General features: G+C 44.9%; 1 protein-coding gene across 4 annotated transcripts in view; it reads left to right on the top strand.

The window, feature by feature from the left end:
- The window catches only part of LOC124997641 (caskin-2-like), a 49,779-nt gene that overhangs the window by 10,264 nt on the left and 25,951 nt on the right, over positions 1 to 13,564 (top strand). For all 4 annotated transcript variants that reach the window (XM_047571520.1, XM_047571519.1, XM_047571518.1 and 1 more), the window contains exon 3: positions 12,982 to 13,033. In XM_047571520.1, coding sequence (XP_047427476.1) covers positions 12,982 to 13,033 — 52 coding nt within the window. The remainder of the gene's footprint in view (positions 1 to 12,981; positions 13,034 to 13,564) is intronic.

The raw sequence follows: 13,564 nt of genomic DNA, 5'->3' as shown, positions 1-13,564 counted from the left end.
TCCCGTGTAGAGTGTGTAGTGTGTAGTGTGGTGGGCTGTGTGCAGCAGAGTAATGGCTGCTGGAGGTTTTGCTTTATTCGCAGTTATGTAACCACGTTCTGCACCGGCCTCTCTTCTTGCTCCTCTCTTTTGTGAGCTTCGAGCTCAAGACTTTCTACCAGGAGTCACATGGCCGAGCGGCTCTGAGGTCACGCACGCGCTGCGTAAAATAACACTCGCGTCCGTCCACGTGCCGCCAGCTCAAAGTCAGGAAACGCAGGTAATGATGGATCTCTGAGGCCGCTGCAGGTTTATTCTGCACTGTAAAAAAAAGAAAAAAAAAATGTGTATGTGGTCCGGCTTTAAAAGGAATCCACAACCGTGTGGCCGGAGCTGAACACTGTTAGTCTTTGCTGAGAAGGGCCTGGTTCTGGTTCAGAAACCCCACGTCCTGCCATAAATGACAGAATAGGTCGAGTGCAAAGAACTCCACGAACGACATCAGAAACTATGTGATTGTTTTCAGAAACAACATGTTGGACGGAAGACAAAGGAGACGTATGTCAGTGACCTTTGCTGGACCGCTTTCATTCTGTATTTATCAGTTATTGTTTTTGTTTTCCGCTGCTGTTTGGTTGGGTTCATAAAAAACGTGTGGATTAAAATAGATTTTTTGACAACTTCTCTCACGGGATGATGGGTGCTGCGCACTGGTTACTCTAATTAATTTGTGCGCTGTGTCCACTTTTATTTATTTTAAGTGAGGTCACATTTTTAGTGGACATTCGAGTGTGGCTTTAGTTTACTTTTTTCTGTTTGGAATCGACTTTTTGTGAGATTTGAAAGAGTTAAACTAAGCTCTCAGGAGCTGAAATGCGAAACTGAAAAACTGCAGTTCCTCCTATGGCCACTTGAGGGTGGCTCCGAAAAAGAGTCAGCACCTGTACATTTATATGAATTTCCAACTTTGCAGACTGGTGTTAAAAAACTGTTTTAGGTCTATATTATTTATTTATTCATTCAGGACAACTGCAAGGGGATGAATTTTTATATAACTCAGCTGTTTCAATTATTATATAATATATTTAAATACATTTTCTGAGTAGTTGATTATAGTACTAAAATTGATAAAATTGATCGTAATAGGAAATGCACCTGTATTATCCTGTAGTAGAGGGTCACCATTCATACTGACATTAACCTGCATGTCTATGTGAGAGGTAAAAACAGGGAGTAGTAGTTCGTCCATTTATTACTTGTGAATGCGCAGGGAAGCTGACACTGATGTATCGGTTGATATTTGTGTCTTTTACTGGTATCGGCATTGGCTGATACCAGACTAATCTGGCGATTAGTATCACTAACTGCGTTTCCATACAGTTTTTTTGCGAAATCAAAGCGATATTTTGGAAATTTTGACAATTACGCTTCGTACGTGTTTCCATTGAAAGGTGTTTTGCGAATGAGCTGCCACTCTCGTAAAGTCTCGTCTTGCTGTATCACATAGGGTAGGAGGAAGATGAACTGGTCACACGGCCCGCCGCATCATCTCCGGTTTCCATTGCACTTATGTTATACACTTTTATGCCGATACATCTGAAAAACCACCTCATGAAAGCGTGGAAATGTTTTAGCGCCTACGAGTCGTTGCAGCCCTGTTTGAGTGACAGCTAGGTTTTCTGACAGGTTTTCTAGCTGTCTTCTTCAGTTAAACACAAGTGGAAAAGCTATTTTTAGTTTTTTTTTTTTTTAGTTTTTAGTTTTAGTTTAGTAGAGCCACACAAATTCTGACTGATGTCTTCATGCGAGACAAGAGAGGAGCTTCAACAGCCGAGAACTAAAGCTAAAATTCCCAGAGTATGTTTTCCTCTTAAGAGGCTAAACTGCTGCTGCTTTGTAAAACCCTTTGATTCTCTCATGTTAGAGACTCTGTCCTCTTTCTGACTTATGAGTTCAGATTTTTGTCTGACTTTGTCTGAAGAATATTTCCCACCGCTGAGCATGACAGGAATTCACAGCACTCTCATTTGGGTCAGAACTGTGGTGAGAAGTTTGAGACCGGCTTTATTTTCTCTCAGAAAGTTCGACTTCGACTGCATGCGTAAGATCTGCTCCAGCACTTGAGAGATCGGTGCAGTTTGAGGCCTTCGGCTCAGCGTGACGACACTCACAGCTGTGCAGCTCGGGGTTTGGGTTCTTTTTCCTGCTTTCCTCGGTTGAATGTGTGCCAGCTATTGTCCGAGCTGCAGAGTGTGTTTGAATGCAGGGGGGGAAGAATGGAGGCGCTGATGTCATGGCGCTGGTATGTGAACCCCTTAGTGATACCTTCGATCCCCTCTCCGAGGCTGGAATCTGACTCCAGGGAAATGAAGTTTTCTCCAGTTCTACACATCGAGACTCTCGCTGCTCTTTTCTCAGAGATGGAAAACCAAACAAGTGGATGAGGATTTATTCTCTTTTACTCTTTCAGTTTAGTTTGTCAGTGTAAGTTTTAATCTCACATTTTTAAATCCCAAGCTGCTCAATGAAAGCATTGTTTACTTGTTACAGATTCTCTCTTTGCTGTTCTGATCCAAATTAAACTCGAACTACAAGCTGAGATCTGAATCAGTTTGTTCAGAATATTTGCAAAGTGTTTCTACTCTGCTGAGCATCGACCGCTTTATAAATTCATCTGTGGTCCGCTGGCTTTTGTCGCGGCTTATTTTCCTGCAGCTCCTTTGATCAAAAACACTGAAGTTCAGAGATTAAATTATCGATTTGACATGAGCGAATGAGTCTGCTCTGACTTCTAGAGGAGAAATCGGTATCTTTGTTTATCTCAGTCTCAAGTTTGTCTTGAGATCTTTTTACGTAGGATCTTTTTACGTAGGGTCCCTTTACATGGACACTAAGAAAACGTATGCTCTAACACACAATTCACAAAAAAACTGTTCTCATAAAGTGATTCTGCTTTTTGAATATATATATATAACAGAATAAGTATTTTTTCCCCAACTTTAACACTGAATTGACTCAATAAAAAGCCGAGATGAAGTCCCATTTTCAATGGTGCTGTCCACATTGATTCTGGCTTCGTTAATCTTTTCCAAGACTTCTTTGATCACATAGTTGTTTTTGCTGCCTCCCCATTTCTGTACCACATGGAAACTCCTGGAAGGTTAACCGCTTGTGGGACAATAATATGTAGAAAGAATGGATCCATTCCAACCAGAGAGACTATCAGAGATTTGACCCAACATGGTCTTCTCTGAAGGAGGTGGTTGCATAAGGTTTTTTTAATATTATTAGAGCAATATTAGCGACCATGGACATGTAGAAACTGCAGATTATCATCTTATCTGTTACTGTAAGTGGAGGCTCAACAAAGTGTGACCACCAAAGAGGTCTCTCTGAGGTGGAGTAGGAAGAGGAGGAGGAGGTCCGGTGCTACGAGTGTCCAGAATGATGGAGGTCACTTTGTGAGTCCGTAAACGGGCAGGAGGAACGGGCGTGGGTCGCTGAGCTCACATCCCGCTGAACAATGCGCATGGAGTCCTGAGCCATTTCTTGTTTTGGGGTCGGAAAGGAAGAGGAACACAAAACACACAAATCACACTCCACCCTGAACCACTTCAAAACAAGACTTGAAAGGCTTCGCGGGAGATGGATCGCTTTGGTGGAAAGCTGAACTTTTAGAGCAGCTTTAAAGGGACAACTGTTTTACAGTATGACATTTTCACGTCGATGACCACGGTCTTAAAACGTAATAGTTGTGCGTTGAAGGGTGGCAAACATTTGATGGTGAACATTCAAGACATACAATATGAAGCTAGTCTAGTTTAAATTAATGGATAAATGGTTCCAAGATACAGTTTAATTTAAAGCTTAAATCTAGGCAACACTAATGAATAGAATCAGTATTCCAACAGTAAATAAATAAAACATAGCAAAGTAATTGAAATGGGTAGAAAGGTTCATCCCTGCAGGGGAAAACTGGACCAAACCAAAGAGTACACTGATCAATAGAAACTAATTCCATTATCAGAAAATAATTTTAAACCATCAGTTCATATGAACACAAGAAGTTCTCTCAGTTATGATTGATGACTGGTAGAGGAGATGGAGTATGACTGAGCTTTTTCATCTGGTTAGACCCGTTCATCAGCCCAGATCTCCTTCACCCAGTTGGTCTAAGTTCTAGCCGAGAGTCTGAACCTGCATTAGCAAGTTGCTGTTGTAATGTGGAAACTGCTGCAGCGCCACGTCATCCGTCCATTAGCTGCCATTATTTTGGGGCCGTGCTGTGCCCCCGGCGTTGGGAGCCTGAAGGCTTCGGAAGAGCATTTCCGCAGCAGAGTGTGAACGAGGCGAGCGTCAGCTGCTTCCAGCTGGATCAACACTTGAAAACCGCCGCTGAGTCCTCATTAGGACCTGTTGACTCTGGCCTCTTGGCAAATAGTAACCAAAACAACACTTAGAGAGACGTAGTAGAGAGACGTACAGAATATTCACCAATTGAATCAAATAAAACAGATTTATCTCCATCTTGGCAGCGTCTGACTCAAAGTCTCTTTTGCGTAGTTGTCATAAATGGAGAAACATGTTTATTGCTGTAAAGTTGGACATTTTTAACACAGAGGTTTGTGGAGATGGACTCCATATTGGAGCCTGCTTCAAGTGGACATGGTCATTCTTCAGACTATTGGTCTTGAACGTCACATCACTGATCTGATTCAAACACCACAGCAGCAACGTGGTGTGTAGTAGTTTCTGACCTTTTCTGACGTTCATGGTCGCACATGCTCTTGAACCAGTCGCTGGTGAACGCTTCGAGAGTCCACCAATTGCATTTTAAGCACGCGTGTTGTGTTCATGACTGCAGCTAACAGCTATTTGATTAGTTTCTGACTCTGGCATTTGAGGCTCTTTACTGAATTGTGCGCCGGTTAACCAGTTTGACCTTCAAACAGATGTTTCCCATTCGTTCTCCTCTTTTTTACTTGGAACAGGATGCGTTCAGGGACGTTCTCCTGATCATTGTTAACTTTCTCTCTCACTCTCTCTCTGAGGGTGTCTCTTTGTTTGTGGCGTGACCCCCAGATGTTTTGCTTGTTAAAAGAATGAAAGTTGATTGACTTTTTGTTCCCGGTCTGCAGCTCTAGTTGTTGGCGTGGAGCTGGTTATCCTCAGCGGACCTCGCTCTGCAGCTCCGGCCCTGCACCTGCTCAGCTCCGTCAGCCCAGACCACGTATCGCTCATGTTGCCTCATGTTTGTCGGTTTGTTAGCATGACTGACAGGCTTGGTTACTGCAGTGTGATAAAAGCAGATCTACACTCGTGTTCTATGTTGACGTTTAAGCTAGAGCTGCTCCAAGTCTTTGGTCCTTCTTAGTTTTCCTGCTGTTTTTATTTTTTTTCCTGAAATGACTCAAACTATTTCTAGGGGTCATTCAACAACTAAACGTAACAAACTTATGTGATTGTGCTGTTTGACTTCAGACTTCTTCTCAGTGCCGTCACCATGTTTCATGAGTATAGTTTGTCATTATTGAGAGATATAATGTACAAAATCACCAAAATAAGATAAGATGGTGTTGAAAGTATTGGTTTTATTACTTATAATGTATTAATTTAAAACCTAAGTTTATTCTACTGTGGAAAACGTGTTCAGTTTCGTTCTGTCGGTCTTTAAATTCTTAACGTGTGTGGACACCCTTTGTTGTTCTAAAATCCATTTTTCAGGTTGGCTTTCGTCACCCTGACGCAAGTTTCTGAGCCCTTGTCGTGGTTGGCCTCCACTAAATCAGATTTTAAACGCCTTAAAATGAAAATTCTAACCGTACTCGTATTTTGAATGCACGTAGTGTGCGGTGAAAACACAGCGCGTCATGTGTGACGAATCACCTGGCTACTCCGTGACACTCGGAGCTGTGAAACACGTCAAAGTTTGATCGATCAGCTCTCTGCCGAAGCTCGTTTTCCCGTCTTAAGAGGAAAGCCAGAGCTGTGTCTCCAGTGGATGCGAAGCCTGGAGAATGTGCTTGGCTCCGACTCGTTGAGCTTTATTGAACACCATTACATGGAACATAAATCCTTATTCTGCTCCTGAGTGTCGCGTTCGAGCCGCTGGACGAGCTCTTCTGACAAACTGTAACATTTTCTGCTTCGAGCTTAGGTGTTTCCTGGAGCGGCTCACGCTACAGCTCATTGTTGGCGGCGTTAAGAGAAATAAAGAGCAGTAAATATTTCCTTCTGTTCCCTAATTAAACCAAATTGCAATACCAGAGAACGCTACTTAATCGTGGGTCTTTTGCACCCTTCTTATGTCTGCCCAGGCTTGTTGGAAGAGAGTGTGATGCTTGGTTGGCACTTAGTGCTGTGAGTGTTTTCAGTATTTCCATCCCAGCGTTTCTTCACGTACCTAAACCTCCACATTGACAGGACGTTACAGGCCTCGACTCCATCCCTCATCATCCTCATCGGCGTGTTAAACTCGCCGTGTCTTTTAAAGGATGTCAGATTTACCCCAGCGATACACGGTGTGAAATGTTGTTTACATTCCGACGAGCCTGCGGAGGGTCATGTCGGAGGCGCGCTAGGATGGCGATGCAGGAATGAGGCCAAGCTTATCGGCTCTGTTGTGAGCGTGACGTCTGCGTTATCAGCCTGCCCTCGTCTGCTGATAATGATGGCTCTAGCAGCAGCAGCAGACAGGTTCGGGAGTCGGTGAGGAGCACAAATAAAAGAAAAGAAAAATACTTTAAAGGAGGATCTAATTCGAGTTGAAGCATATTGGCAGAAACGTTGGCAAAACTTCTTGTACACTTGGAGTCATATCCAGTCTCATATACCTAGAGGGCCAGTCTCAAGTCACGTCAGGGTTTTAGAGGACAAATCCAAGATGTATTTCAAGTCCTCACAATTAATTTATGTCTCGTCTTTGCAGGAAAGTCTCAGATCTTTGGAGGAAAAGTCTAAGTTACATGATTTTAGAGGCTCTCAAGACCAGAGCAAAGTCTTTAGAGGACACGTCCAAATTAAGTTTCCTTAGAGAGTCGAAGTCACAACTCAGGTTCTTAAGAGGGCAAATACAAGTTACATGTTAAATGCTCTAAATGAAAGATCAGTCTTAACTCTTACCTCGACTTGGCTGATCAAAGTCACAATTCAGTTGCCAAGTCTTTGAAGGGTTCAAGTCTTAGGACCAAGTCTTTAGAAGCTTAGGCCAAGTTGCATCTCGGCTAAGGTCTAGTCCAAGGACTTGTCAGTTCAGATTTCCTTGAGATTTAACTTAAGATGACTTGGACTCTGTAAGGGAAGTGCACACATGTTGAGAGGGCAAATCTAAGTCATGTTTGAATGAAGGCTAAGGCTTTAACTCTGTAGAAGGGTAATCAAATCCATTATCTAGTCGTTAAGTCTTTTGAGGGAAAATCCATTCACGTCTTCAGTAGGTTCAAACCTCATGACCACTGTCTTAAGAAGACACGTCTAGTCCAAGCAAGATCTCAAGTTAAGTCTTTGTTAAAGTACATGTGAAGAGATAAATTTTCATTTTGCTTTGTTGGCTAACATCAAACCATTGTTGCAGAAGTCCTTCTTCTTCTTGTGTTTTTGGAAGTTACTAATACAACTTCAGGTGCGTAATCACCTTGTTCTCGACTGCAGAAGGGCCAACAGATAAACAGATTTAGATTCCTAATCTGAGCTACACAGATGAGTGTAACAGAAAGTGTGTGATTTCATCTGGAAATGAGAAACTTGAGAGAAAAGAGGGAGGAGACTCTCAGTCTATCGGTCGGTGGGTTTGTTGTTTCCGCGGCGAGGACTCCGGGTTGACACAATGCTGCCACCTCCCACTCTGTGGAACAATAGTGTTGGGAAAGGAAGTGTAGAAGGGGCCCAGCTCAGAGTCCTGGCTTTGTTTCTGAGAGCAGCTCCACGCCTCAAGAGCCTCCGTCAACACAAGACAACCCCCTCCTCTTCCTCTGACACCGAGTCACGGTCAGGTTACCGACCAACACACACTTTTTTATGCACTTTAGAAGGTCCTGCTTCCGCACACTACATCTCATAAACACCACTGACGCACTGACTCAGGGTCAGTGTGACAAAAATCTACTACACAGGCTGGACAGGTGTTTTATTGATATTCATTTCAGCTCCAAGTGTTATCTCTTGGAACGCTAATTCAAGTCACATCCCAAGTCTCTAGATGGCAAGTCCAAGTTAAGACTTTAATGACCAACTCACATTTCGATTCCTAAGAGGAAAGTGCCGTATCAAATCCTCTCAACACTTGTCCAAGTCCAAGCTCATGTCTCAAGTGAAGTCTCAAATCTATATTATACAACAAGTAGCTCCGACCAAGCAATCTGATTGGTCAATAAGACGTGTAGAACGTGCTCAGATCAGCATTACTAAAAATATTGCTCCGCCAAGTCTGTTGCAGCATTGCATCCATCTCCATGGCAACACTGTAACTGTTAGAGCGGGAGCAGGAAACGGCTGAAAAATACGCTACAAAATGGATCGGTTTGTTGTTGCTAGGTCGTTACTAAGGCTTGGATTATTTGCCGTAGTGGTGAACTAGGTTCCATTACACATTGGAGTCTTCTGACGTGACTGATTGTGTTTCAGTTATTAGTCATTTGTTGGTAATTGTTGTATACTCGCAATATTGCTTAAGTCTTTTTTGCCTTTAGCTAGAAGTTCTTTCTTGTTCTGGTGTTTTTGTCTTAAAGTCAGTCCAATCTCAAGTCTTTAATATTCAAACATTTCTGAGGATGAGGTGCTACAGCTGAAATATAAAATGCTTTTTAACTTTATGAGATTTGCGCAAAAATTGTCCAATATTTGCCCAGCGGACAAAACCTTTCAGTTAATGGATGATTAGTGGTGATTATGGTCAGAGACGTACAACACTGAACATTACTTCCAGCAAACTGTTCCTGTTCCTGTGTTTGTCCTGTGCAGACGTGCACAAAGTGAATTGATAAAGGACTTGGTGTGACTGTGGTCCAGTTTGGCTCCGAGTCTGAGCTTGAGGACAGGCTGAGTGTACCTCGTCCCTTTAGATAAGACACAAGAGACGCTAATCTTCAACTCCGCAGTGCCGCCACCGTCCCCATTCAGTCAGCAGATAAGAGACATACATGTCCCGCTCCTGCTTTGGACAAACACTCGCAGAGCTTCCTGTGTTCCTGTGCCAGGCTTTCTAAAGGCCTGGGGGAGGAACGGGGTGGAGGGGGGGTTGTTCTGATTGGTGCCCATGTTTCCCTCAGAGACGTTCGAGTCTTCAAACAGACCTGCTGCATCAAACAAAACCACTATCTCTGAGTGGCACTATCAAACAGTGCGGTCTGGCGCGGGAGGCCAGATCGTAAACCGAGAGTTCACGAACTGGAAGCTTTTGTTTCTTGAACAATGTCGAGTTTAAGATCAGAGCTTTGTCTGGATAACATGTCTGAGATCTGAACCCACTGACCTAGTCAGATCTATCTGGATGGAGAAGGCTCCATTCAAACAGGCTTCAGTCGAAAAATACCCTCCTCGCACTCGAGGTGTCAGCTTTAATTTCATCATACTCTTTTTTTTTATTTTTTGTATCTTGTCTGTTATTTGTTCTTTTCATGAGATCCTCTTCAGTACCTGCACAGGCACATCCTGTTTGTCCTAGTTCCTCCACTAATAATAGAGCTGCTGTTCTGGATAATGATTTCAACAGCATTGTGTATTTTACCCACTATGTTAACCATCTCCTTTGTAGCTGAGAGTCCGCCTTAGTGGACGTTGTACGCTCTGGTTGCCGTGGTAACCTTCTTGTATATTTCCCACCGAGCAGATCCTAAGAATATCGCTGGTGTAAGGATGGAGCTAGCTGTGTGTTTGAAAACAAAAATACCGTCGGTGATGCTGCCCCATCTTGGTTCGCTCCACCCTCAGGCCACCAAAGTTGTGCTCAGTGTTTTTTTTTGTTTTTTTTTGATAGAACGCTGTGTTTGCTCCTTGAATCAGTCAACTTCATCCTCTCTTCAAAGTTTAAACATCAGTTCGACTTGGTACTCGCCTACTTCACATCTCCGAGGGGGGCCAACCCTCTTGGGTTAACTTTCATGGTCTCTTCCTGTGTGGACGCCCCATAGACGCCCCGTTAACCTAAACAAGCTAACTTTAGCTTTTTCTGAGCATTGCACGTGGAACTATGTCCGTAAGTTCGCAAACAACAGCAGTGAGCCTTCCACGATGCCGACGTTAAAACATCTCCTTCAGTTCCTGGAACATCTGCAGCAAGTGGCAGCACAATTTGGCGTATTTCTTGTTAAACCGTTTCTGTAATTTAATTGTAAATTTCCCACATTTTTTGTTTAAATCCAATCAAAACAGTTTCAGGAGTTGATTGTGAGAAGTAATTTTCATCTGGCTTTAGAGGCTTTTAAACAAAAATGAGTGTGTCCACTTACTTGTGGTCGTGTGTTGTTGGTCAACACTTGAGATTCTGCGGCTTTTTCGGACTTAACTTTATTAACCAGATGAAGCCTCTTTTCACGGCCGTCTTAAAAACTGGAAGGTCTTATATTTAGACTAACAGATGTAATCTGCCGCGTAAATCAGAAGTGGAGGGAGCCGCAGCGTTTGACTCTCTGACCGGAGCCTGTTGTGGTGCGTTTGGAGGACGGCCAGCGTTCGTGGAGGAAAGATTTAGTGCGGAGCGGCTGCCGCTGCAGCGAGAGGAGAGAAAGCGTCTCTGCTGCTTTGTCTAAAATGTGGAGAAACAAAAAAGAAAGTGCGAGGCGTTGCCTGTAGACATATAATCATAGTTATGATTGTCTAATTTTAGTATGTCGATTTTTTTTTTTTTTTACAACAGATCCTAAACGAGACCTCTCAAATTTGCAGACTCCTGCAAAAAAAAAAGCCTGCCACTCCTCCTCCTCCTCCTCCTCCTCGTTCTCCTCCTCGGTGCATTCTTGCGGCGGCGGATCCGCGGGCTCGTCAAACTTTCGGTTGAAATTATAAAAGGTCCCTGCGAACGGCGGAGCTGGAGGAGGCTGCAGCTCGGCCCCGGGCCTCTCAACCTCCCTCCATAAACAGCCTTAAAAATAACTTTGAACAAATGTGCAGCAGATGAGGAGAGCTTTAGCTTGACCAGCATCTGCTGTGTTTAACTGTTGACTGTATCTTGCTGGGAGGCGGGGGGGCATCATCTAGAAGGGAAACGTCCATCTGTTTTCAGGAGAAAACACTGTTACTCAATATATTTAATTTTTAGAGTCGTAAATTATTTTTTTCTTGATAGATGAACTCACTCTAGAAGAAAAATGAGCCCAAAAGACGCTTCAAATACCTCGTAGAAATAATTAAAACCAACCGTCTGGAGTCCCCACCAAAGCTGAGGTGAAGAAGCATCACTCTGAGCGCTTCTCTCCTGCAGATTAACACGTCTCCTGAGAACAGGAACCGTCATTGTTTGAATAAGGCATCAGATCTAGATCAGATTCGTACGCAGTCAACATTCAGATCAGTGTATCTGATCAGACTCGAGCTATGGGCCGGCATCGCCGAATACTGAAAGAGCTGGTGCGGAACCGCTTGTCTGATCATCTCACATTCATCGCCGCGATAATAATAATAGAACTGTACCTGGAGGACGTGAGACCTCGGTTGAGGCGCTCTCGTTTTTTCCGCGCCGCAGCCCCCGTTCCTCTCTGTGTTTTTCATTCCGCTTTGCGTGCTGATTTATTCTCATTAATTATAAAATCCAGGTCATTATCAAAGCTGCGCTGCGGCCCCAGAGGAGAGGAGGGGGAAGAGGGGGCGCCGCCGCCGCCGCTGCCCCGAGATAGTCAACACTTCAAACGCGCTGGCGGTGGGAGGGCGGCGGCGGGGAAGGAGATGTTAAAGGCGCTCCCTCGAGGGGGCCGTCTTTAAAAGGATGATCAGAGGTGCGTCGGCTGGATCTTCTGTCTGGGACCTCTTTTGTAAACTTGTCTGACCTTTGACCTGCTGCGAGCCCAAATGCCGACGCAGCCTCAGGCTCAGCTTCAGACACCGTGCTAACTAAAAGATTACTGTAGTGGTTGCTTTGTTGACGTTGCTGCCGGTACTAACGATGGTTAATCTGAGTTAAATAAGAAGAAAACTCAGACGCTACTTTACACTGATTCATTTTGAGGTTAGAATTTGTTCTGATCTGAAAAGGTTCCCACGTCATTTCTGAACCCGAGAGAAAACGGCGTAATTGTTAAAACTGGTTTGCGTCCTGTGACTCTGCTCACCGCTCTGAAAGGCCTGATGATTCAGAGGCGGCCCCCCTCCCCCCCCGACCTCCGCCTTTCTGACTCCAGCCGGGCCGTGGCATTGCGATGACACGCCGATTGGACGCAGGCCGCGAACGTCCACTGTACCGAACAGAGGGCGGACTGTCAGGCTGAAGCTGTGAATGCCACCGCATTCCAGAGGAAAAGGAGGACGCTCCGAGCCTGAGGACGAACGGCGGCGGCCGGTCGAAGCCTCGAGGAGCCCCCGTCTGACTGCAGATCAAAGGGGTGGGGGGGGTTTAACAGCAGGCCATCCTCTGACCCCGGTCACGGCCTAATGAAGCTCCTCAAGGAGGATTTATGATCAGGTGCCCGCTGAGTAAACAGGAAACACGCAGATATCGGCGCCCTGAGACCGACTACATCTCCTCCGGTCAAGCCAGTGGTTAAACCGTCCCCAACGCAACCTCACAGCGGGAGGGGGGTGACTGGTGTAGTTTAATATTCGACTTGTTCATGCACAGCTCCCGGGCAGGTTGTAAATCACATCTCACATGTTGTCACTTCCTGTTTTTAACCGATATCGCTGCGCTGGAAACTCCAGTAAGCACTCTCGTTTTTAATTTCTCTGATTTATCGCAGCGTTAACGCGCCGCTGGGAGGTTTACGAGAGTCGAGAGCGTCGGCGGAGGCGCAGGTGTTTTCTAATCTGACTGCCAGAGCCCAGATGTTGACAGTCTTTGGCCTTCTTGTGTTTCAGAGCTGCTGGGATCCACCAAGAGGCTGAATGTGAACTACCAGGACTCAGATGGGTAAGTGATGAAGTCACCGCTATAAAAGACAGGTTTGTACTCTGCTTCCAGTCGTTAGCCTGCCCCCCTGCGCTTCTATTAAAATGTTTCCACTCTGCAGTAACTCCTGCTGCTGCTGCTGCTGCTGCTGCGTTGACTCAGCACATTCAGAGCCTGGTGTCAAAACATCATTTAAAGCTCGTTCCCAGCATTTGGGTTGGAACCCTCCGCAGCCTGTTCGCGCTCCGATATCCTATCGCACTTAAACGCCCACTGCTTCAAGTTCCCCCCTCAAAGCCTGAGAGGAGAGCGAGAGTGGATGAAAGTTGGAGCCTCATCAATATTTCTCTCTGTTGAGAGTTTTTTTTTTTTTTTTGAAGCATCTCGGAGGGGTCTCGGAGTTTTCCACGTGCAGCTGAATCCGCCGTCAAACCTCCACAGAGAAGCTGCCTCGGTTGTTGTAATTTGGTTTGTTTTCCGCGCGTCGCCGATTAAGCGGCGGGTTCCTGGAAGCTCAGCAGATGAGGCCGCAGGTCATTTCGGAGGCCACGG

Source organism: Mugil cephalus, chromosome 20 (assembly GCF_022458985.1).
Source record: "Mugil cephalus isolate CIBA_MC_2020 chromosome 20, CIBA_Mcephalus_1.1, whole genome shotgun sequence".
Taxonomy (NCBI): domain Eukaryota; kingdom Metazoa; phylum Chordata; class Actinopteri; order Mugiliformes; family Mugilidae; genus Mugil; species Mugil cephalus.
This window is presented reverse-complemented; position numbering and strand designations above follow the sequence as displayed.